Genomic DNA, 24,137 nt, shown 5'->3' on the forward strand with positions numbered 1-24,137 from the left:
GCCGTTGAATGTCTTGTACTCATTCTTTGCAATTTGTGGCAGCTGCATGCAGGCTATACAATCATGCCTTGCTAAGGAGATAACACAGTGCACAAATGTAAGTAGGCCTTCTTAGCTAGAATCATTTAATGGCAAGTACGTTCTCACCATGAAGTGTTTGTAAACATCTGCACCACTACCTATTGCATGTAGCCATTGGTATTCAAATACTCTTGACTCATTTTTCTTGTATAATATAAACTAGGGAAGTGGCCTTCAATTTTTAGATCTACTGGGATCTACTTTTCATACAGAGGTTGCAGCCCAGGACCCATTAAGTCACAAGCATGAGACATTAGAATCATATGGCAGGAAGAGGGAAAGCCAGAGTTACCACTTCAGCGATATCAAGGCCAGAACTGGGCAGCAGACCATGGCAACAAAAGCTAAGGACTAACGGGTACCAAGCCAAGCCTCAGAGGAGTCTCTCTACTATTGACAGACCTCCTCTCATCATACTTTCAAGAGAGTGTACAAAGAAAAGCAGGCAGAATTGTACCTTTGATCTGTACACATGTACATTACAAGCAGTTTTTTCTAAAAAAAACAACAGCTAAAATGTCAGCTCTGTAGGGGCTCACAGTCTGGTAGTCTAGGCTCCGTGACTCACAGACTGAAGACTCAATTGCAGAATCTGGAAATGGAGGCATTCTTCAGACTTTTTAGCAGCCACAGAAGCAAGCATGGGAGATTCTCAAATTCGGTTTCCCTCATGCTCTGCTGTTCTTTCATATAAGTCAGAATGAAATCAAGAGTTGAAATTCTGGTCTTTTGAAAAGAATGGTAACCCCAGATTGTGGTTGAGACACAATGACAAAATACAGTTTGTTGTAAAAGCAGAAAGTTAGATGGAAGAGACATGTGGGGAAATGAGTGTAAGAATCCCACAGGCTTGTTTTATGTAGTGACAACACAAGCCAAAATGTGAAGGTATCTGCGGTGGCAGTCTTAGCATTGAAAAAGCCTTTCTTCCATTACCAGTTGAACTGTGTCCAGCTCAATTATTCATCATTATTTGGGACTAGTAGACAGAATGGGGAGAATCTGGCAATTCACTGTGATGATTTTGCTCATTTCTTTGCTGATATGAAATCTCAGATCCAATCCAACTTGAACACCAGTTTAAGTGAAAGTCTGAAAACAAAAGTGCTGTTCAGTCTTTACTGGGAGAAAAACTCTTGACAAAGAAATGACACCCAATGATAAGCCTATGTCAAATGTTGCCAGTATTAGGCAAAGTAATTGAACAAGTAGAAGTAGAATAACTGCTGGATTTTCTGAATTACATATCTGCTTTTCATCCATTTCAGTCTGGCTTTAGTCCTGGCTCTGGGGTTCTGTGCAAGTGATGACACTATGTAAGCTTTTGTTTCTGTAAATATTTATATATGGTTGATTTTACTGTTATTTGAACATAGGACCATGACTATGCTACTACACGAGCAAAGCACAGCAGTCATTGATACAGGCAGGATTGCTCTGTAACGGTTTTAAAAAGCATTCTAGTCATCAAAATATGCAAACAAAATATTACCTTCCTTTCATCCAATAGCATCTTAATTTTGAAGATCATAACATCATTGACAGACACTTCCTCATTTTTATAAAGAATCTGAAAGGTTTTACTGCAGATTACATTGTCATGGACTGATGCTGGAAAGGCAAGATCGGCACCTAAAATAATAAGTAAACAGTAATGAGCACCACACAAAACATGAAGAATCTATACTTACAAAGCCAAAGCTGAGATGTGTTTTAAGGTTCTTATAGCCCTGAACATAACCTTTTGGATGAATTTCTATCCTGGTTGCACTTGCTCCTCCCTCAGTTCTCTCTTTGCCACCACGGAAGAATATCATTATAACAGTAGCTCATAGCAGAGAAAGGAGGGAGGAATGCCTGCCTGCCTGCACAAAAGACCCTTGATGAACAACAGTTATAACTAAGTGCAACTTTGTTTTTATCATTGTGTCTTCAGTGAAGTCCCACAAATTCACTTATTATGGAGGCAGGTGTGGACTTGTCATCAAAATAATGACTGAAACATCACTCTCCCAACAGCTGCATCTCTCCAGGAGTCAACACTGATGGAGTAAATTCAGAGAAACATGGACGGAGCAAATGCCTTATAGATGCTGTGAAGGTTGACCCTGACAAGCAAAGCAGCTGAAGAGGCTTGGGCCCTGTTGGAATGAGCCCTAACTTGAAATGGACAATCCACCTTAGCTTGAGTGTAGGCTAACTTAATGGCAGAAACCACCCATCTAGAAGTGGCTTGGGAAGAAGTAATTTTGTCCTTGTTGGGACACGTAAAGCAGATAAATAAAATTTTTTGGAAAGAATTTGTATGACTTAAAAAAAAGAAGTGCCCTCTTAACATCAAGTGCATGGAGTGACTGTTCACAAATATACTGAGGATTCAAGAAAATATACTGAGGATTCAAGAAAAAAAAAAAGGTAGGACTACTTTATCCAGATTAAACCTGGAGAAAGGAGAGTCTACTTGGAGAGCAGTTAATTCTTTTATTGTCATGGATGAGGTGACAGCAACCAGAAAGGAACCCTTTTAAGATTAAAATGACAAGCCAGATGTTTCCAACAGCTCAATATGTGACAAAAACAAAAACAAACTCCAAACAGAGACAGGAGATTTAAACACAGGGAGAAAGTTAGGCCTCTCAAAAATCTTTTGAAATCAGGTGAACTACGATAGAAAAAGTAGTCAAACCTGTATCCTTTAAATACAGCCAATACCGAAAAAATTTCACACGGACAGGGTTCAAGCTGCAGATACTGGGACTGTGTCCAGCATATCTACAAAACATATCTACCTAGAGTCATAAGACTTTCATGTGAAGGATTTTTGTGATGCTATTAATATCTGAACAACCCTGCATAAATCTGGTGTTTGTACTTGATTAGCCATGTTATCAGATGCAGGAAAGGGAGACCATGGTGGTGAACAGTCCCTATCATGAGAAGATTGTCCTCTACCCTGAAATTCACCTGAGATATCCTGAGCACTGTGAGAAACCAAAACCTGTTTGTCTATAGGAACTATGAGGATCACTGCTGAGTGGTCAGAAAGCATAATAAAGATGACCCAACCAATGCAACTGAAAAATGTCTCCCAAGAAACTCTTGCCCATTCCTTCCTGGAGCATTGGGCCTTAGTAGCAAATAAATCTTTACGAAGGAATTCCCGTTCTTTGAAAATGGGAATTAGATACTGATTAGATAACGTTTGGGAGGCGACAGCCAAGTCAAACTCCATGGACTGATAAGGAGAGATGAATGACCAGTTGTTTCAGTAGGATACACAGCATAGCGTTTCGATGTAAAGGGGCAATGACAGCTAACATACATTTTGTAAAAGTGCACTGGGCTATAGCCAATACAAAAGGTAACATGTTATGCTCATAAAAGTTACTCCCACATTGAAACCTTAGAAACTTAACATAGGATTTATGAATGGATATGTGAAAATACGCATCTTTTAGGTTAAGGACCACAAACCAAATATTTCCTTACAATAAAGGGAAGATGTCTGAAGGGAAAAGCAACTTGAACTGAATAATAAATAATAATAAAGGGAGAATGTCTGGAAGAGAAAGCAACTTTAACTTAACGTGTAAAAACTTATTAAGACATCTGAGGTCCAAGACAGGCCTCTTACCACGACAGTTCTTATTGACAAGGAAATACCTGGAAATCCCTGTTCAGAAAAGGATGAAGTGCTCCTTTTTGGAGCAGCATGGATACCTCAGCTGCTAGGAAAGGTGAAGAACACTCCAAGTGAGATGGAGGCGAAAAATGGACGGAGTTATGAAACGAGCCTTTTAGTAATAGTATGGTTTATCACAGGAGTATTTTCTAGAAATAATGCGGAAAATACTTTTGCTTGACAGGTGCAGCGTTCAGGAAGGTATTACCCAAGGACTTTGCAGTAAGACAACTTTTCTTGGGCAACAAGAAAAAATGTGACACGGAGGGAACATATCCCAATGGGTCCATATACCCAAACAGCACAAATAGGAAGACTGATAAGAATGACAGAAACCTTGCAGTTGACCAGACAAATGAGCGCCTGAATTAGACATTTTTCTCAGTTCAAGGGCAGCAGAGGGGCTTCAAAAACATCAACTCCCAATGACATAGATTAATGTCTGCTGAACATATGGGAAGTTACCCTCGGACAACAGAGGAGCTGGGGACTAGCAGGGACAGAAGAGTTTATGTCAGGAGACAACGACAATGGACAGTAAGGGGAATGGGAACCTTGATGAAAGACTCCCAGGCTCTGACTACGACTATAACGGGGCCTTGACTATAACTGTTTTAAAAAGCATCGTTTTATAAAAAAAACAGTACTGGCATAAGTTATTAAATATACAAAAGGGAAGAGTGAATCTACTCCAAAGAAACATTCCATCTCATATGAAATCATATTTTCAGGTTGTGGGTTCTTTGGGTACAGTGAAACAGTATGACCTCTGCCATCATAAACATTTTTGTAGGACTTTTCTACTGCAAATTATACTGAAACCTGGCTTGGGATATAATTGTAGCACAGAAAATAGAGTAACTTTTTAACAGATTTACTAGCAGGCTTTAGCAAACTGATTGGTTATGTCATTCTGACCTCTCTACATGTTCTTACCCCACCCTTCCTCCAAGGGGTTCAGGCCCAAACTACACATTACGTGTTACACTTGATTTGCCGTACAGCAGCTATACATTCTTTGTGGCAACTTTGTAACAGGGCCCAACTGCGATTAGGGCAACAGTGCAGGGAGAGGAGGGGCTATTAGCTACCCCTGTGCTATTTTCCTGACCCAAATCAACCCTGTAAAGGTGTACTTTTCTCCACTGTGGAGCTGCACGCAAACTGAATGCTTGAATGCATAGCCCCCCAAGAGAACTAACATCACCTTCCAGGGCCATTTCAGACTGGAAAAATGGAGTGCAGGGGAAGGACGAAGACCCTCCTCCCTACTTGCCACAATTACAACTAGAATCAGGCCACTGCACCACTCCTAAATTAAGTTGCCATGGGGAATGTACAGCTGGCATCCTGCTTTAAGTCCCCACTGGAATCAAAATAACTATGATGTGTGGTTGGGGCCTCTGGGTCGTTTATGTGTGCATCTTATCTTCCATTTTATTCTCACAACGTGTCTGTGAGGTAGACTAATTTGAGAGCTATCACCCAGTGAACATGATTGAGTAGGAATTTGATCTTGGATCTCCCTAAGTTCTAGCCCAATTTATTGGCTACAATACTGACCACATTACAGTAAATACATATACAGCCTGCATATATGGGTGTATAAGTGTTTTAAGAAAGCTCAAATATGAATTCACTTTACAAAAAGCCAGGGACTAGCACCCGGATAAATGTGTGGTTCAGTGACACGCTGACTGAACATGCTTTAAATTACATACACTGAATGTAACATAAGAATTACTCAACATACAGATAAAGACGAATCAAATGTATAATGTGCACAGATTATACATGCATTTTCTGTAACCTGTGAATGGGCCTACTCTGCCTCTGAAATGAAGCAGTCTCTCTCTTTGAATGGGCATTCTGTTGGGCAAATAAAGCATAACCTACATAAATAGCCTTCTCAGTTCATTTCACAGAAAATGCCAACATTTGCATGACTTTTGTAATGATCCATTTAATCACTTTGAGCAACCTTCCAATGAATGACTATAGAAAATACATGCACCCATAATTATTAAGATTGCATCCTTGATCCGAAGTATTCATATGATCAACATTTCAATAATTAATGATGAATAGTAGCGTTCGTCTATTAAGATTTTAATTTCCTTAATAACTTTTAAAAGGCACATTGGATGTTATTCATCTACACCAAATTTAATTTATATGTAATTAATTAAAAACTCTAATTAGCTGACAGCTATACTTTAATTATGAAATAGCAATTAAAGCCTCAAGTAGTATCAGGGAAAAAAGTTCAACTTACTGGTTGCACGTAACAAACTTGCTTCAATTTTGTGTGGAACCCTTGGTGGAATTTTCATGGATGCCCGAATCTGGTAAAAACTAAAACAAGCAAAATGTTTTCCAAAATATGCTGTTTACCATGTTCTCATGCATAACAAATATGATGTTAAAAACTAGCTGATCTCCAGAACTGTAAATTATGCTCAATCATTATGAAAGTCTGACTTTTGTGTAAGGAAGTACAAGGCAGTAACTAGCAGTATCACTGAACTCAGGACAACTCCTGTCCTCTGCACTGTCACTTTGTCTGGACTGAAGAACACGTTCTGCTCCAAAACTACATTTCCAACTGCATACTTATCTTAATCCCCTTAAAACTCTGTAACTAATCTACAGGCAGGTGGCGCTATAAAACACAAGGAAAATTAGTAGTTTAGGATACAATATAGTACATAAATATTTACTTGCATATCCACATACGATAATCTCACAGGGTCAACTCAGGACAAATTTAAAATTCTATTCCTGATATCTGAGATAGTGGCACATCTACAGTAAGGCACAAACCCTACTATACTTTTATGTGTATTCCTTCTTTAATCAACTAATGCTTCACTTCCAGAATTAATTTGGCCCACAATCTAGTATCCATCCTTAAATCATTAGTCATGCTGATGCCAGCTTTCTACTACACTTTTTTTTAAAGTTCAAGATGGCTTATCCTCATACTTTCTATCCAACTGTAGGAGATATTTGGGAAGATTAAAAACAACTGATAAATGCAATTGTTCAGTTTCAGTTTGCTGTTCTGTGTTAAAAAGGAGTCTTGAAAATTTCATAATGAAGGTAGGATCTGACCTATTTCATTTTTGAAGGCGGTTTAACTCCCGTTCAGTGTTTCTGACTGTTAATCTTCTGCCACCAGGGCCAACTCCACTTTTTGAAGGGCCTTGGGCAAAAAATGCCCAAGGGCTCCTCTCCCCTCATCTATTTATTTGACTTATACCCCACCCTTCCCAATCAAGCTCAAGCTCAAGGAGGCCAACAACCAATAAAATACAATTTAAATACATACTTTAAAGAGTGTCAATGAAATTTAAAATAATTTCCAATAATACATTAAAAATTCCAAGTGGTTTACCATCAATCCCCCAACCACACCTCCCTTCTCCTATCTGTTTGCCAGACCTCACACCTCCTGCATTCACACACAGGCAGCAGAGCACACGAGAAGGTGATTTTTGGCAGTGGGCCCAGTTAGAAGCCCAGGATTCCAGCAGCTCCGCCTCCCCCTCAGGGTATGCTGATACTGGCCCTTACTCACCCACACAATATGCATCATCAACAAACTAAGCCAGTTATGACATTAGAAAGCAAGCAGGGAAGTGGAGGCTATCCAGTGTTTTACAGGGAATGCACTATCGATCCAACTGGGCAGAAATCATGGGTGTGTGGTCAATGCACAGAGCTCTTGGCTCCCAGGGATTCGTTCCCTTGAGACTAGGGTTGTTGACCTGAAGAAACTGGGGAAGAGAAGCTTGGCCCCCATCTCCCATTGTTTCCAATGGGAGCTAATAGTAGATGGGGCTACATTTTGAGGGTCCATAACTTTGGACCCCTTGAACCAAACGTCACTAAACCTGGGTGGTATCATCAGGATAATCTCTTGCTGATATCAGCCAGGTGTGGTGATGTTTGGTTCAGGGGGTCCAAAGTTATGGATCCCCAAAGTGGGTGCTCACATCCCATATTGTTTTCAACGGAAGCTAATAGTAGATGGGGCTACCCTTTTGAGGGTCCATAACTTTGGACCCCCTCAACCAAACTTCACCAAACCTGGGTGGTATCATCAGGAGGGTCTCCTAAAGATACTCTGAAATGTTGGTACTGCTAACATAAACATTCCTCCCCTGACCAAAAATCCAGTTTTGAAGGATTTTAACTCTTGTGTTTTAGCTTGGTTGCTGATTGAGCTAAGGTTTTTGTACTTTTAAAGTTATTGTTGAGACCATATTGTTCTTGTTGACCCTCTTTTCCACTTACAGAGCTAGTTTACTGTTTTTCTTTGAAATAAATATTCAAAAACATTTAACCTACTGATGCCTCAATTAATGTAATTTTATTGGTATTATTTTTATTTTTGAAATTTACCAGTAGCTGCTGCATTTCCCACCCTTGACTTATACACAAGTCAATAAGATTTCCCATTTTTTGTGGTAAAATTAGGTGCCTCAACTTATATGCGGGTCGACTTATACACGAATATATAGGGTACTCAATTCAGCTGACATACCAGAAGACTGAAGAGTAGCAAATGTTACACTGATTTTTTAAAAAGTCTCCAGGACTATTTAACTTGTTCATAAATGGTCTGGAACTAAGAATGAGTCATATAGTTGCCTAGTTGGCAGACAACACAAAATTACTCAGGATGTGAAAACCAAGGATGGTTGTGAAGAGCTCCAGGAGAATTTCCACAAATTGGTCAGTGGGCAACAATGTGGTAGATGATGTTCGATGTTGGTAGTATAAAGTGTTGTACACTGGAACAAAAAAAAAATCCCAACTTCATGTATATACTAAAGGGGTTTAAACGTTGAGACTGAGAGCTGTATGTAGCTCAATGAAAGTGTCAACCCAGTGTGCTGCAGCTGTGAAACAAGCAAACATCAGGTTGCGGATTATTAGGGAAAGGATTGAAAATAAAACAGCTGAACTTGTAATGCCCCTGAATAGATCTGTGGTGCAGCCTTATTTGGAATACTGTTTGCGATTCTGGTCACCATATTTTCTCTAGCTGAACTGACCTCTATTGGCTGGAGATCAGTTGTCCTCCCAGGAGATCTCCTGGGAGAACAACTGATTTCCAGATAGTACCTGGAGGATGGCAACCATAATAGAGACTGTAGTTTTGTTGTGTAGCTCAAATAAAGAATACAGAGCAGCACTATGCAGAACTGGATACTGTTCAGTTCAAGTATGTTGCCCTCCAGAAACAACCTTAGCCTCTGTTTTGCTAATTCCAAATGCCCTTTCAGTATCTTAGCAACATTCTATGCTCCATGAAGGAAAATAAAAATCAGAAATACAGAGCTGCATCATAAATGAAAGCACAGCACTGACGTTCATGACAGATCAAAACAGCTGTCAAGTCAATATGAACGAAGTTAACTTTTAAAATCCATTCAGAGGCAGGAATTATAGTTAAGCCAACAAAAAAAGTCATTTGTTTCCCATGTTTAACATATTAGTCACCAGTTAAAATGTCTCTTTAGAACTTCACCAGTGCTTTTTTGTGACAAGTTCAGAAGAAAACTCATGGTAATAGAGAAATCCATTGTCTCAGGGCCACAGGCTTCCAGCAATGATTACAACATACACATGAAAAATGTTCTCAGTGTTCAGCTATAACTTCTCACTGAATCTAAAACTCATTTCCATTTTATTAAAACAGATAGAAGCACATCCCTCAAAACAAATTTCCTTAAAACCTTCAATATGAAGAATGGACTAGGAATTAGAACTCTATATGAAAATGATTGACTCGACTATTTGCAGGAACAGCCAGAGGGAGCTCCTCAGCTGTCAGAGGCAGAAAGGAAACCACCAGCTGAGGTCACCAGTTAGAAAGTATCACTAACAAAGCAGGCTTCAAATGTGATTCCATATCATCACTGATGCACAAACATCCCACAGTTTTTGGCACAGAAAATTTTCAACACTATTTTCAGTGACAGATCAAGAGGAAAAGCTTCTTGAACAGAAATTAAAATGTCTGAAACTAGTCTATAACTCTGTTTTTTTCTACAAAAATCACTGATGAGAGTCAGAGTGGTGCAGTGGTTAAAGTGCTGGACTAGAATTTGGGAAATCCAGGTTCAAATCCCCACTTGTGCCATGGAAGTTTGCTGAGTGACCTTGGGCCAGTTACGTATTCTCAGTCTAACCTACCTCACTGGGTTGTTGCAAGGATAAAATGGACAAGAGGAGAATGATGCTGCTTTAGTCCTCATTGGGATTAAAGGCAGGATATAAATAAAGTAAAATAAACAAAGAAATAAACAAAAATTTTAACATGAGCATACAACATGTAGGTAATTCCTACAAAGGAAGCAAGGCAAAAGGAGAATTCTTTATACTATCTATACCTGTGTAGGCACAATAATGATGTAAAAATTATTTTATACATGATTTTTGTCTCTTGCACAGAACACAACAGCATATACATCAGCATGAATTAGTCAACATTAGAAGCATGATATCGTACATAATGGTATACGTCTCTTAATAACAAAACACACCTTGTTTCTTAAATAAAAAGGAAGAAACACTTTTTTCTCCTAGATGCAACTGCCCTGTCATAACCCAAAGGTGTGGACATTGCACAGAAAAAAAAACACAAATCAGATTTGGAATGAACCAAATGAATAATGACAAATGCACTATGAGGAACAGAAAGCACAGCTTTACTTCAATTGACTGCAGTAACTTGCAACATCTGCCAGATGTAACCTCATAATCATCTAATATAGTCACTCATACCAATACCAAGGAATATTATCCTAAACTAAACAGAATATAGTCACTCATACCAATACCAAGGAATATTATCCTAAACTAAACAGAACTTGATTGTCTTTGAAAATGGCTCTAATCTGTAATAACTTTGAGTAACTAATTTTGTGAAATTGGTTTTGTATTTGTGGTTTTTTTAATGACGAGAAGTTAAATGAAAAAGTTAGTTCCATGGCGTATAGTCATTAAAACTCCAATTACCATGACTCCCAGATAAATCAATTCAAGTCATACTCAGGTCCTACAACAAAACAAACTCTGCTCCTCATAGATGGAGAAATCACAACAATGTTGTAAAACTTAATGGAATCATATCAAATCTTTGGGATGCATTCAAACAGCATGAACATTGACCAGGTGTTTATGAGGAGAAAAAGCATCAAAACCTTAAGCTCGCATTGCTTCCCTCCTCTCTCGTCAAACCAGAGTTACCTGATTTAGAAAACTTTAGGTTGAACTCCAATTTGTTGTGACGTCTGAATTTAAGGACCATAACGGACCATAAGTTAAGGATGACTGAGGCTTGGTTCATATATTCCTTTCATCCTCCCATCAAAATATATCCTCTTTGGAATCAGAGAAACCTCCCCCGCCCCCACTATAGGTTAGAAAAGAGGACTGAGTGGGACCCAACACTAGGTAATGGAGAAAGATCAAAAACAAGTATCAAAAACATAGGCAATCAATCAACGATAAATTAACCGCACTGCAGAAAAACAACATAACTCCCAAAGATTCAGCTTTCAATACTGAGAGCCTCTCCAGCCATGATTCACTTTTCTGAATTCTGGGAAGAGCTCTCCAGTTTCCTGGCATTCAAAACAAGCAGAGGGAGATTTGTATTCATGCATTTGAGTAAATGTATGAACCTAGCCTGAGAAGTCATATACATTTTATTCATGAATGATTCCATGCTGAAATTTGTTATGATATTCAGGATTTTGACATCTGATAATCTTGCCAACAAATACTTCAGCAGAACAACGCAACATATAGGAGTCACTTTTTCTTGTGAGTGGGGTGGGGGGAGAGATACGTACCCTCTTTGAAACAAATCCACGTTGTAAAATTTGTGGAGTTCCACCGAAAATTCTACCATTGCCTGAACTTCACTCATTTTTATGTAGATGCAGGAGCTGAAGAACTGTGGTCAGCACCTTACTAAGAAGAAAGACAAGAAGGCAAGAGGCCACTTATTCTCAACACCAAACATATGACATGAATAGCTTAAATATATGCTCATAAGTAGGCACTATGCAACTGCTCACATTATTGTATCTGCTCCCTCTGGAAGACAGAAACTACTGCTTCAGCCTCATATCCATGTTCTGACTAACAAAGCAAACTAGGTCTAATATACAGTGTGGAGAAACAGAGGACAAAACTCTGCTTACCTAAGTCCAAACACAACCTGATAGGAATTAAGCCCCATAAAATTTAATGGGCTAATACTTCCAAGTAAAGCATGTTTAAGATTGAGCCAAAGGCAAATTTTCATTCCTAAATTATTCTTAGATCATCAAAACACCCCTCATGCAGATTTTGTAGCACTAATCAACCCCAATTTGTGCCATATGTTCAAATTACGATATAAAAAAAACAACTGCAAGTGAAAATATTTTTAGATATTTAGAAACCTTTCTTAGAGGTTTCTTTGTAAACCCACCTCCATTATTGCTACATTTTGTAATTTTTTGAATTTTTGTTTTGTTTGGAGTAATTTTTAAAAATGAAATTATTTAAAAATCTGGGTCTTTGCTACATAGGAAAGACCGCTACGTTAGTTGGCTGGTTAACGGTTCTGTTTTAAAGACACTAAACCACAAGGACAACATGCATCTATTAAGATTTCAGGCAGAAGCATGGCCTAATGAATACCTAACATACAGAATGTTGCTTCTTATAATAAACAGTTGAAATGTTAGCCTCTACAGTCATACAAAAAAGATACCATTTGCACCCAAAATTCTTAAATGATTCAAAAGTCTGTCAGCTCATCAGGTAAAGTACAGACTTTATCATGAAAAATTCTACTATATCAATAGGATATATTATGAAATAAAGCCATGGGAGTTATACTGGCATGCTACATAATGTTATAAACAGTAAATGTTTCCACTTTACCTTTAATAATAAATAATCCATCTTAATACAGGTAATAAGCAGTCTTCTGCTTCCTCATATTTGCAATCAAAATCATAGTGATTCTTCTGCAAGAAAACAAATCAAGTTATTGCACAACCAGATGTAATATATCCCTATGAAACACACACACGCACAGTTAATACTATTTCACATCACAACAATAACATACCTCACTGATGCCCAAATAATGAACAATTTATTTCTGCAGTAACAGAAAGGGCAGAGGAAATAAGTACTATCCTGGTATGAACTCCTACAACTCTGGAGTGATTAATTAATATCCAAGCATACAATGAAGGTAACCAGATTTCACTAGAGATATGAGCTCCCCTCCCCACAACCCGAGAAAAATTCATGAAAAAATCTTTACAACTCTATCTCAGCTATTGGATATCCTTGCAATTTTTCTCATAGAAAATGAAGATATACTTCTAAATCCCATATATATTCCAAACAATACAATTTTATATGCTAAGTTATGGATAGCAAATATAGTGCTAAATCAGTAAAATAACTTTTGCTTGATAGTTAAGTAAGTATTGCATATTTTTCATTTCCCCCCAACATTTTTGGCATGGGGGGCAGAAAAATTTGGTCTTCTTTGTGGTTTCAAAATTTCTGGAAATTTTAAACCTCTAGTTTTTACACTTCTATTTGGGTTGCTACCAGTTGCCTTCCAAACATTTAACCCCATCCCCAGCAGATAAAACTATATTATAAAAACAAATACAGGAGTATTGGAACTGACCAGGAGGCTTTCAAAATACATCATACAGCCTTTTAAATGCAGACTGCTACACAAAACTAAAGTTTATACGTTCTATGTAGCTCTAAAACATCAATAGATAAGATTATGAATATCTAAAGTTTGTATGTGTGGGTGGGCAGGGGGTATATGCATTCAACCACAAGAAAACAAAATCAGAGATTTATTAAAACCAACTAAAATGTACATCTATCACACTTCTTTAGTTTGCACAATAAAGGCTAACAAACAGCTATGGATAACTTCTAGTAACTATTGTTTCAGCAAGGCTTTGTTCTCTTAAGCCGCAAAATTCAAGCAGACCTCTATTCACAATTTGTACATTCTTAAGATACTCCCACAGTTGTCTCCCATACTTCAGTTTCATCAAGGAAAACTACACCCTGCTTAATTCAAGAAGCTGCTCAGCTTCAGTGAAGGTGTTTTGGAAACCAGACAAAGCATTTCAGTTGTACTTCAAATGAGGCAACGGATCGTTTAAATAATCACAGTCCAAGAAAGAACTTAGGGGCAGCCAGCAAATGATTCTATTAATTAACAATGGTATACCACTGGGTACATAATCTGTGAAAATCAGAAGCCCACAAATTGGGGTTGGTATTTGAACAGATGGCATGGCTTCCCAAAGAGATCTGAGTTCACACTCTTTACTTTTTTGAAAATAAACATCACCTTTCCATTTCACTTCAAAGTACAGACAATTTCCATTTTCCAAAGGGCTACTCCCCCCGCCACTCCACACTCGAAACTCTTCACAAAAATACTCCCCCTCCCTCAAATTCTCAAACTCATTCAAATTTTCACCACAGGCTGGAGCTCTATTGTTGAACTCAACTTAGGATATCATCTGTATCAGGGCTCAGACTTATAGGAACCTACTTTCAATCCAGGGCTAAAAGGCCAGTGAACATAACAATTCCACAATAAAAGAAAAACCAACAACCGACATCACTCTTTGATGCAGTAGCTTCTCTCTCCACAAATTAGGTTCTCTCCTTTTTTTGTTGTATTAGGCGAAAAATGAGAGAGACAAAGAAGCTAACTGTAGAAAGGTGATGCACAGCTTCTGTTTTATTTATCTCTGGGGCAAAATGAAGAGTGATCATCAAAACAGAGGAAAACTGAGTAATTGCAGCTTCATGTGCACTTTGTTGCAGTCTTCTGAAGCAGAAAGGGGAGCAACAAACAAGGAAAGAACTCCTAGATCAGGGGTAGGGAACCTTTAACACTCAAAGAGCCATTTGGACCCGTTTTCCACCAGAAAAGAAAACACTCGGAGCCGAAATTTTTGGCTTTTAAAATAAAGAGAACACTATATATATAGGGGTTTTTTAACCTTTTACTCTGCTCATTCTGAGAAGCGCATGGATGCGCCTGCCCTGCTGCCTGCAGGGTGGGCAAGGATGAAGCCGGCGGCTTGGCCTTGCCAGACACCGGGAAAGCACCCACCCCGCTCCAACAGGGCAGGCGAGAGGGGAAGCCCGCAGCGCGGCCCGGCCAACCATGGGCAATTGGTATGCCCACCCTGCTGCCTGCAGGGCGGGCAAGGATGGGGCTGGCGGCTCGGCTCGTGGAGCCACAGTGCAAGGGCAGAAGAGCCGCATGCGGCTCTCGAGCCGCAGGTTCCCTACCCCTGTCCTGGATGGAACCTAGCAGAGGTTTAAATATGCCACTGCCAGCCAATCAGATGATTGCAGGCATATGTGGAAGAACTGGTCACCAACCTTTGCTTTAACAAGGGCTACTTCAGAATAATGAAAAGGATGGGGCAAAATGCCTAATAACTCAGGGGAAAGTGGTAACACAATATTTCATAGCATTTTTCTCAGCTGCTTAGCTGTTAACTTCATAAGCAGCTGAGAAAAATGCTATGAAATATTAATTTTTTAAAAAGTCTAGAATAGATGTTTTCATGTTCTTTTCCTCATTCTTCTAGGGTATGTGCAAGTTACTTTGCAGTAGCTGACAAGGTAGCCACCTGTTGAGGACCCCAGTTTATCTGCTCAATACTGAAAAATGCTGTCTGTTTTTCAAAAGGGGGAGAAATACTGCAGCTTCTCCCTCCTGAAGAATGGGGGTCCCAATTCTGATTGCCAGAAGTAAATTAAGTTAATGGCCACCAAAGTTACTATAGTGACAACATTTGTGCTGCATTTCCTATGAAAACAATAAAACCTAGAATCTGACACCCAATTTCACAATTCCTCAGGTTCTCAGAGACAACAGCATTCTAACATTTAACGAATTTGTACATGTTGCTCATAAACATAGATTAGCATTCCAATTTTTTCTTACAAAAATTCACATTATGTCAGATTAACTGCAGTGAGTGAAGCGTCCTTTGGCCACAAAGAATATTGCAACATGTACCAGAGAATGTATAGAAAAATCAAAACCGAAGACACTGAATTACAAGCCTGAGCTTCCACATCTTTAAAAAGGTGAACTACTGCAGAAAATAGCAAGAAAACTTACTGGCTGATTACGTACAACATGTTTGCTGAGCGGCATGGACAAATGTCCACCACAGCAAGATTTCCTGTACGGACATATTTCTTCAAGTCCCACTTTCACTTTTCATTCTCCCCACAGCAGGTGAGGTCACTTCTAGCATGAATTTAATTTTGCTTTACCACCAGAGTGGGTATATTTGTCAGCGAGCACAGCTTTGCCCCAGACATTTTCCCTCCCTCCGTCCACAGCCAGTCTTTACACTCCCTCCCACTGCCATTCATGCCTCCCCTCCTCCATGTTGCCCGCTCTTCAAAGTGAAAGAAGCTCACTCGCACTGACCTCTGCATTCTATTGATATATCATTCTCCCGATACAATACTACCAGAATAATGGAAATAACAAGCATGCTCTACGCATTCGTGGTAGCAGCAGGAGGAAGTGGGTATGGAGGAGGGGAGCGGGAGAGCAGTTCTAGGACTGTCCCCTTCTTTAGCAGTGTGTGGTCCAGGGAATTGTTTTGCTCTTTCTCTGGGGGGGAAGGGGTGTTGCAGTTTTTGTCTTGCACTCCAGGGACAGAGTCTCCTTGATAGCGTGGAAAAGAAGGTCATCTAGGCTGCTGGATCCCTTGGTGTACTGTGGTCAGGACCCCTTCCCTTGTGAGCACCTGGCTGAGTCTCTCTTCGTGAGCAACTGCTCAGGAAGCAGTAGGTCTTGTGGGAGGGAAGCAGAAGGCAGTAGGCAGGCAGAGGAGTACATGGGTGTCCCCCCCATTCCATTCCTGAGCAGTCAGACAATTATGCTTCCTCCTGTCTCTCCTCTTCTCCCACCTGCCCTCTCCACAGTGTTGCTAACCTTTCCTCTTTCCCATGTGGATATTTTTGCAGCTGCGGGGGAGTGTGTATGAGAGAGAGGCAGCAGCGGCTGCAGACTGGTGCAGTTTAAAAACTATTCAAGATTGCTGGCTTAGCTTTTAAACTGCACCAGTCTGCAGTGGCTGTCGCCTCTCTCTCTCTGTTGAAAGACTAAGCCAGAAATCTTGAGTACCGAGTATAATGAGACTTGTGCCAATAAGACTAAGTGCCTTTAATGTCTGTGCCTTTAAGAATAAATTGATGAATGGAGTTAAGAGAACCAGGTCAGGAAACGCTCTGCAGAAAAACTGCGTGCCCAAGAGGGAGTGCCTCCTTGACTGTGAACAAAGAAACATGAGGAGAGCCCTCTGCAAGTCCACTGAGCCCTGAAGAGCCCCTGAAGAGCCCCACGGTCAGGTTCCATGTGTAATGTGCCACTGATACCAAGGAAACTGATTTCTACTAAACCATTATGCTTTGACCTAAAGCAACATTACTTGAATAGCTTGATACCGATATATCCTTGAGACAGCTGTATACCTGTTGATTAAGCCTGCACAACAAGATAGACTGAAAATAATGACTACACAGAGAAGCAGGGTTAAACAGAACTGGACTAAATACGGTTTAATAATAATAATTTAAAAAATTGGACATCCAGGTGCTGCAACCATTCCTCCCCCCGCAACTGACCCTGCAGATACTCATGACTGCCAACTGGATTGATAGTTGTCAAGAAGGGTAGACAAAGTTCCTTCTTTATGACAGGCAGTTCCTACCTTTGCAACCTAACCCCAAACTATCATGGATAATGTTTTCTCATGCATGCCTTCTTATGCCACTAGGACAGTGATGGCGAACCTTTTCGAGATCGAGTGTCCAAACTGCAACCCCAAACCCACTTATTTATCGCAAAGTGCCAACATGGCAATTTAACCTGAATACTGAGGTTTTAGTTTAGGGAAAATGGGTGGCTCCAAGGTGTGCGTTACTCAGGAATAAGCTTGGGGATGCAACCGTGTAACGCTTCGAATGGGTGAATCACGTCCCTAGGAGGGTTTACTCAGAAGCAAGCCCCATTGCCAGAACCGAGCTTACTCCTAGGTAAAGGATCGTGCCCAAGCCAGCCTAGATGTGTGTGGGGGGTATGATTTCCTGCCCCCCCCCACATGATGAACTCTGGGCGCGCATGCCCACAGAGAGGGCTCTGAGTGCCACCTCTGGCACCCGTGCCACAGGTTCGCCACCACTGCACTAGGGAATATATTGGAAGTAAATGGCAGGGCACATCCATTAGAGCTTCATATTACTGCAGGGAGGCAAATGCAGAAGGGAACAAAATGGTATCCTAACAATATGAATGCACTGAGCTCCTTTCCATTCTCCAAGAGATTTTTCCAGGTGGCAAATTCCTGAATTATTTATCTTCCATGCCATTTCAATAGCACAAAACTTTTGCAAACCTGTGAGTTATCTAAACTAAGCTGTTGCACAGAAAATAATGGAATTGTGTAGGACAACCATTCTAAGAAATAGGCCAGATCTGGACAAGACATAGAACTCAGAAAACTACTCTTACACTTGACTGAATTGCAACTGCAACAATAACACAGAGAGTCTAGCTGGCTGAATGGCGTAAACATCATTTTTAACGCCCAGTTCTGTTTAAATGGTGCTGGATCTCAGCAAAGTCCCCAACACCATCATATTCATTAAATGTTCTCTGTTCTAGAGCTATACGGTCCTAGCCATCAAAGGCTGCAAAATGAACTGGTTGAACTACTAAATAAAAGACATAAAGTCCTCCAAGAACTCTGTGCGCCTTCCTTCCATTGCACATTTTATAAATTAGAAATGAAAACCAGCAAAAAAAACCTTGCTGAAAATGTCTTCCAGGCCCAGTGAATTCATGTAGCCAAATCCGTCTATTTAAATACAATCTAAGTTGAAATGGTGTTTTTCAAGTGCATGAAAAGCACGCAAGCATAAAAATATGTTGGACGTTTTAATACTTCCCAGCAATTTGGATCTGCTCTGAAAAAAGTGCGTTTAGACCAGGGTCTTTAACCATTTTGAGGCTGTGGGCACATTCAGAATTCTGCCATGGCATGGTGGGCACAGCAACAAAATGGCTGTCGCAGAATGAGTACCACAGCTTAACATCAGTAACACAATACAGATACTTGTGTTGTGGTGACAACTGCTGCCAAAGAAACACTTTAAGAAACCTGCAATGCTAATCAAATCTCCAATAGTCAATCAGCTAAAGGGCAAAAACCCTACTTGGCACTACCCACTTCCTAAAAAGCATTTGGCAGGCATCAGAAAAGGTACTGGTGGGCACCATGGGTACCACTCATGGGGCACCAAATTGGGAACCCCTGGTTTAGACCAGTTCTAATCCTCAAGGCACAGGCATATCTGTGATGCCTCTTGGTTATAGGTTGGGTCTGAGAGGGAAAAGAGGACGGGAAGTTCCATTGACAAGAATTCACTCTTGTTGGCAGTTATCTCTTTCTGAGAAATGTTCAGGATTATTTGAATGTTTTATATTACTGTTCATTGACATACCAGTACGCCTTTTTGTTGTTATCTGAACTTTCATTTATTGATCACACTTATATATTTTTTTTTAAATCCGAAGAGCGGCACTATGACATGGCACCTGTAATCTCTAGACTCTTTTTTTGATGCAAACAAAATAGCTTTTTTCTTCTTTTTATCATTTGTTACTGAGATAAGAAACTAGTATAATAATACAATCAATCCAAACTGGAAAATTAACATTTGAATACAATAACAAATGGGAAAAGGAAGAAGAGGGAAGGCAGAGAGGGAAGTGAGTAAGCAAATAATAAAAATGACTGACATGCACATTGACCAATCAATAGAGTAGGATAACTGCCCTTACCATCAAAGGGGACTGTGTTGATGCCTTTCTGTGCACAGCACTTTCACCAATCACTGTTCTGCTGGGAGTGCCTTTTGGATTCCATATATGAATGGAGCAGAACAAGTTAACTATTAGTAGTATGTTCTTGTTGAGAGATTGTATGCTTACCAGTTCTCCAACACTTGCTTTGTAATTTGTAATCTGTAGAAGAATCTGATTTAGTGCCTGCCTTCTTGAGGTGCCAAATACAAGCTTCTACATCCCTTGCACAATTCTGCTTGCCTTTGTCGGGATGCCAAAAGCATCCTTATACCTGCTCTGCACTGAGAAATGTAATTGCTTATAAAACAGGGAGCACTCTCTCTGAAATTTGGCCTGGAGCTCCCCTTAGGTGACAGTTACAATCTCTGAGCATTTGATCTTGGTTGAATGAAAAAATACAACACGAGACGAGAAGTTTTTCCCCGCAATTAATTTCCTATGAAATGTGCATATTTCCTCCAGTTTGCTTGAAATTTGGCAAGCAGGGTCCCATACCTAAGAGAAATAACCCCACAAGAACTTAAGCCCAATTGGGTTGAGAACAAAAATAATTACAGCCAGAGACGCATTTCTCATTGAAACCAAAAAAGACCAATAAAGAATCCAAAGCCCATCTAATAGCAAAAATAAAGGCAAACAGTTGGGAAAGTGGCTTGAATGTGCATTATTCTGCATGTGCGGAAGGGGCCAGTAAAACACAGTCTTAAACCTTTATTTAGCCTGGGAGGCAGGCAGGTGCCACACAACTCAGCAGTGCCTGATCAGGAAATGCCTGCCCCTTGAAGAACTGTGCCGGCCTAAACCTGGCTGACAGTGTAGCTGGGGGGAGGCTAGGGCCATTCCCGGTGGTACAGGCAACATTAGTCGGCTTCCAGGCTTTTCAGCTAGGAATGCTGACTTAGGGACCTCAAGCATATGGCGCTCAAAAGAGTGGTGTAACTCCACTGAGCCCCACAGAGGGCTTTCGAGGGAGCCAGGGTGTTTTCTTTTTTGCTGCCTCCCTGTGCTGCCTGAAAGCCCTCTGGAGGTGGAGTCCAGTGGATTGGGCTGTCCTTATGTTGAATTTCACAGATTTTGGGAAAGTTATTCTTGTTTAGGATATATAGTTTGCTCAAATGTTGTTAGTTTTCTTATTCTGAAGCCTTTATGTATACTTTTATTCAAGAAGTTCTTAAATTATAAGAAATCAAATGAGCAGCAGTGGTGTAGGAGGTTAAGAGCTCGTGTATCTAATCTGAAGGAACCGGGTTTGATTCCCAGCTCTGCCGCCTGAGCTGTGGAGGCTTATCTGGGGAATTCAGATTAGCCTGTGCACTCCCACACACGCCAGCAGGGTGACCTTGGGCTAGTCACAGCTTCTCGGAGCTCTCTCAGCCCCCACCCATCTCACAGGGTGTTTGTGGTGAGGGGGGAAGGGCAAGGAGATTGTAAGCCCCTTTGAGTCTCCTGCAGGAGAGAAAGGGGGGATATATATCCAAACTCTTCTTCTTCTTCTTCTATATTGTCATTACTTGATTAATGTCACACACACACATATGACATTTATAGTAAGATTTGCTACTGAGTTAAATTTGAAATTTTGCAGTTTATCAAGATCTCTTACTGTAGAGACCAATGGAGAAATCAGGCAGCAATTTTTTTCTTATAGCTACCCCAAATCTTCAAAAGATTATTAATAGTCCATAACTGCACACACTTTTCCTTGTGTTTCTGTGTGTTCACCAAAAGTCTTCAATGACATCTTTACATAATAACTCAAATGGTTACTTCTGAAGCCATCTTGACAATGACATCCATTTCACTATCCATATCAGTTGTGCAGCATCATGATATAATTTTAAATGATGAATACCCAATCCACCCTTGTTGCTTTTACTTCATGCCACTAACCACTTTATTCTAGGTTTCTTACTACCACATATAAACTAATATATTCCAGACTGCCAATCTTCAATTCTTTTATCTCAGATAGCAACTGGTAAATTCAAGATTATGTAATTAACTTTTGACATCAGCATCATTTTTACTGCATTTGTGTGACTTAGAATTAATTATCTAAAAGTTTTCCAAAGTTGTTGCTTTAAAAATAATTATTCAATTGTCTTCTTTATGGCAGATCAAAAATGTTACTATAGGGCAGTGATAGCGAACCTTTTCGAGACTGAGTGTCCAAACTGCAACCCAAAACCCACTTGTTTATTGCAAAGTGCCAACACAGCAATTTAACCTGAATACTGAGGTTTTAGTTTAGAAAAAACGGTTGGCTCCGAGGAATGCATTACTCAGGAGTAAGCTAGGTGGTAGTCAGTGGCTTTGTTTTGAAGCAACCATGCAACTCTTTCAACGAGTGAATCATGACCCTAGGAGGGTTTACTCAGAAGCAAGCCCCATTGACAGTAACCAAGCTTACTCCCAAGTAAAGGATCGCGCTTTAGTTCTTCGCAAGAAAATCAGTGGGGTTTAACAGCGCTTAACAGGGTTACCTTCACTGCATCCCCAAAACTAGGTCTTAGGTTTAATGCTAATAATCGAGCCCAGTGGCCCAGGCCAGCCTAGATGTGTGGGGGAGGGCTCTGTTTGCGTGTGCCCAAAGAGAGGGCTCTGAGTGCCACCTCTGGCACCCATCATAGGTTCGTCACCACTGCTATAGGGGTTGTATATTAGAGGACCTATGTGGTACAATAGTTCCCATATCAGATGCTCCAACGGCCACGTTTCCTCTTCAACTCTTACTATAAGCAGTTCTTTAATTTCAATAAAAGGATTTAGAATGGCTCTTCTGATATACATGTTGCCCAAAAACCACTGGTATAAATTACACTGTAGTGCTTTTATGGTTGACCAGGAGTTGCATATCGTTAAGCTCTGACAGTAAAGTCCAGTGAGTCATTCTTTCACCTCAGGTTTGCCTATATGATTCTACAGGCAATGACATCAGAGTAGCGTGTCACAAAGGTGCTTTAACACCATTCAGTCTTTTGCAGGCTCCAAGAGAAGTGGAACAGCTGATCAAATTTAATTGACTTTAGGGCTCAAGCTAAGGCATGAAAGAAGAGCCAAAATAGATAAGAGGGAAGAAAGCAAGAAGTGTGGGAGGTTTGACATCGCTTACAATCTGCTTACTTCGACCAGAACTGTAAATCATGATTTTGCAAATTTAACCCACTATCACAGTTAGCCTGATGAAGTGCCTTGTGTGTCAGTCACACTGCCTAAAACATACTTTAAAATACAGCAGTTATCAAAAACAGTCTCTCAAAATGGTGCCCAGGGACTCCTGTGGGTCCACAAGTCAATTGTGATAATCCCAAGAATGCAACCCTGTTTCTTATCTGGTGAAAATGGAGCCCTTACAGACTGCTAGTAACAGTGGAAAGGACTCCATATTAGGACAAGGATATGGAATCAGCTTCCAATTCTTTCAAAAGGTGAGATAACATAGAAGTGCCCATGGTCACTTTGCTTCCAGATCACCTCAGAACACTAAGCCAGGCAATGTGCAGATTGGTTGCCAGAATCAATAATTTAGCCTTCAGAACTCTGAGTGAATGGCAGTGAGGACATGTTTCATTCTACTTTTCAACACAAAGGATTTCAGCACAGAGACGGAAAGATGCCACTCTGGCTCCATTAATAGCTAATGCTGTTTTCGGTTGAATACTGGAAGTTCAGCATTTGTGTGATGCCAGTCTTTTGTTTCTACAAGCAGCCCTTAAGGTTTTTCCAGGCCTTTCCCCATAGCTCTTCAGCTGATCTCTATATAGAATTTATCTCCCCCCCCCCCCAAAAAAAAAGAATCAACACCCACATTAAATTTGTGGGTCAGATATTGACAGATAACACCACCATAACATAACACACCACCACAAAATATTAGGCAAGTAGGAAATGACTATACAGGTCACATTTTAATAAATCCAGACCGCATTTCAGAACCTTGATGCAAACAGAAACTGATGCATATGCAGAAACATATGAGAGGCTGCTACCGAGGTTCAAAACTCCTGCATACTGCACTCCAATCCAAGCAACTAAATTCCATCAGTCATACTGTCTCAGCCTAACTTACACCAGAGTGCTGTCGTGAAATGGAGGAGAAAATAACGTAAACCAATTCATGTGTCCATTGGGGACAATGACAAAGTAAATAAATAAACTATCAATGAAAACCAAGTTATACTAGGTAGCTGAATGTGGTTACTTGGCTGCTCCTCCACCCTAGCCCATCTAGGGTGTAAATGCCCACAACTAGTGCAAATGCTCACAAGAGGGCCTATTAACAAAAAGTATTACCATCATGAAAGGTGTTAAAGCAAGTCTGCGTTCTAGCCCCCACCTTATTCAATATTTCTCTGAATGACTTAGCTTCTGCTTTATTGGAAACAAATAGCC

The 24,137-nt window shown here is 40.2% G+C and overlaps 1 protein-coding gene across 3 annotated transcripts in view; it reads right to left on the bottom strand.

Moving 5' to 3' along the window:
• Positions 1-24,137, bottom strand: part of FAM135A (family with sequence similarity 135 member A) — an 84,657-nt gene that overhangs the window by 46,022 nt on the left and 14,498 nt on the right. For all 3 annotated transcript variants that reach the window (XM_048496297.1, XM_048496287.1, XM_048496277.1), the window contains exons 2-5: positions 12,719-12,804; positions 11,635-11,755; positions 6,039-6,118; positions 1,574-1,713 (exon numbers count right to left, since the gene is read on the bottom strand). In XM_048496297.1, the coding sequence (XP_048352254.1) occupies positions 1,574-1,713; positions 6,039-6,118; positions 11,635-11,711 (297 nt within the window). In that variant the 5' untranslated portion in view covers positions 11,712-11,755; positions 12,719-12,804. The remainder of the gene's footprint in view (positions 1-1,573; positions 1,714-6,038; positions 6,119-11,634; positions 11,756-12,718; positions 12,805-24,137) is intronic.

This window comes from Sphaerodactylus townsendi, linkage group LG01 (genome assembly GCF_021028975.2).
Source record: "Sphaerodactylus townsendi isolate TG3544 linkage group LG01, MPM_Stown_v2.3, whole genome shotgun sequence".
In the NCBI taxonomy this organism is placed as follows: domain Eukaryota; kingdom Metazoa; phylum Chordata; class Lepidosauria; order Squamata; family Sphaerodactylidae; genus Sphaerodactylus; species Sphaerodactylus townsendi.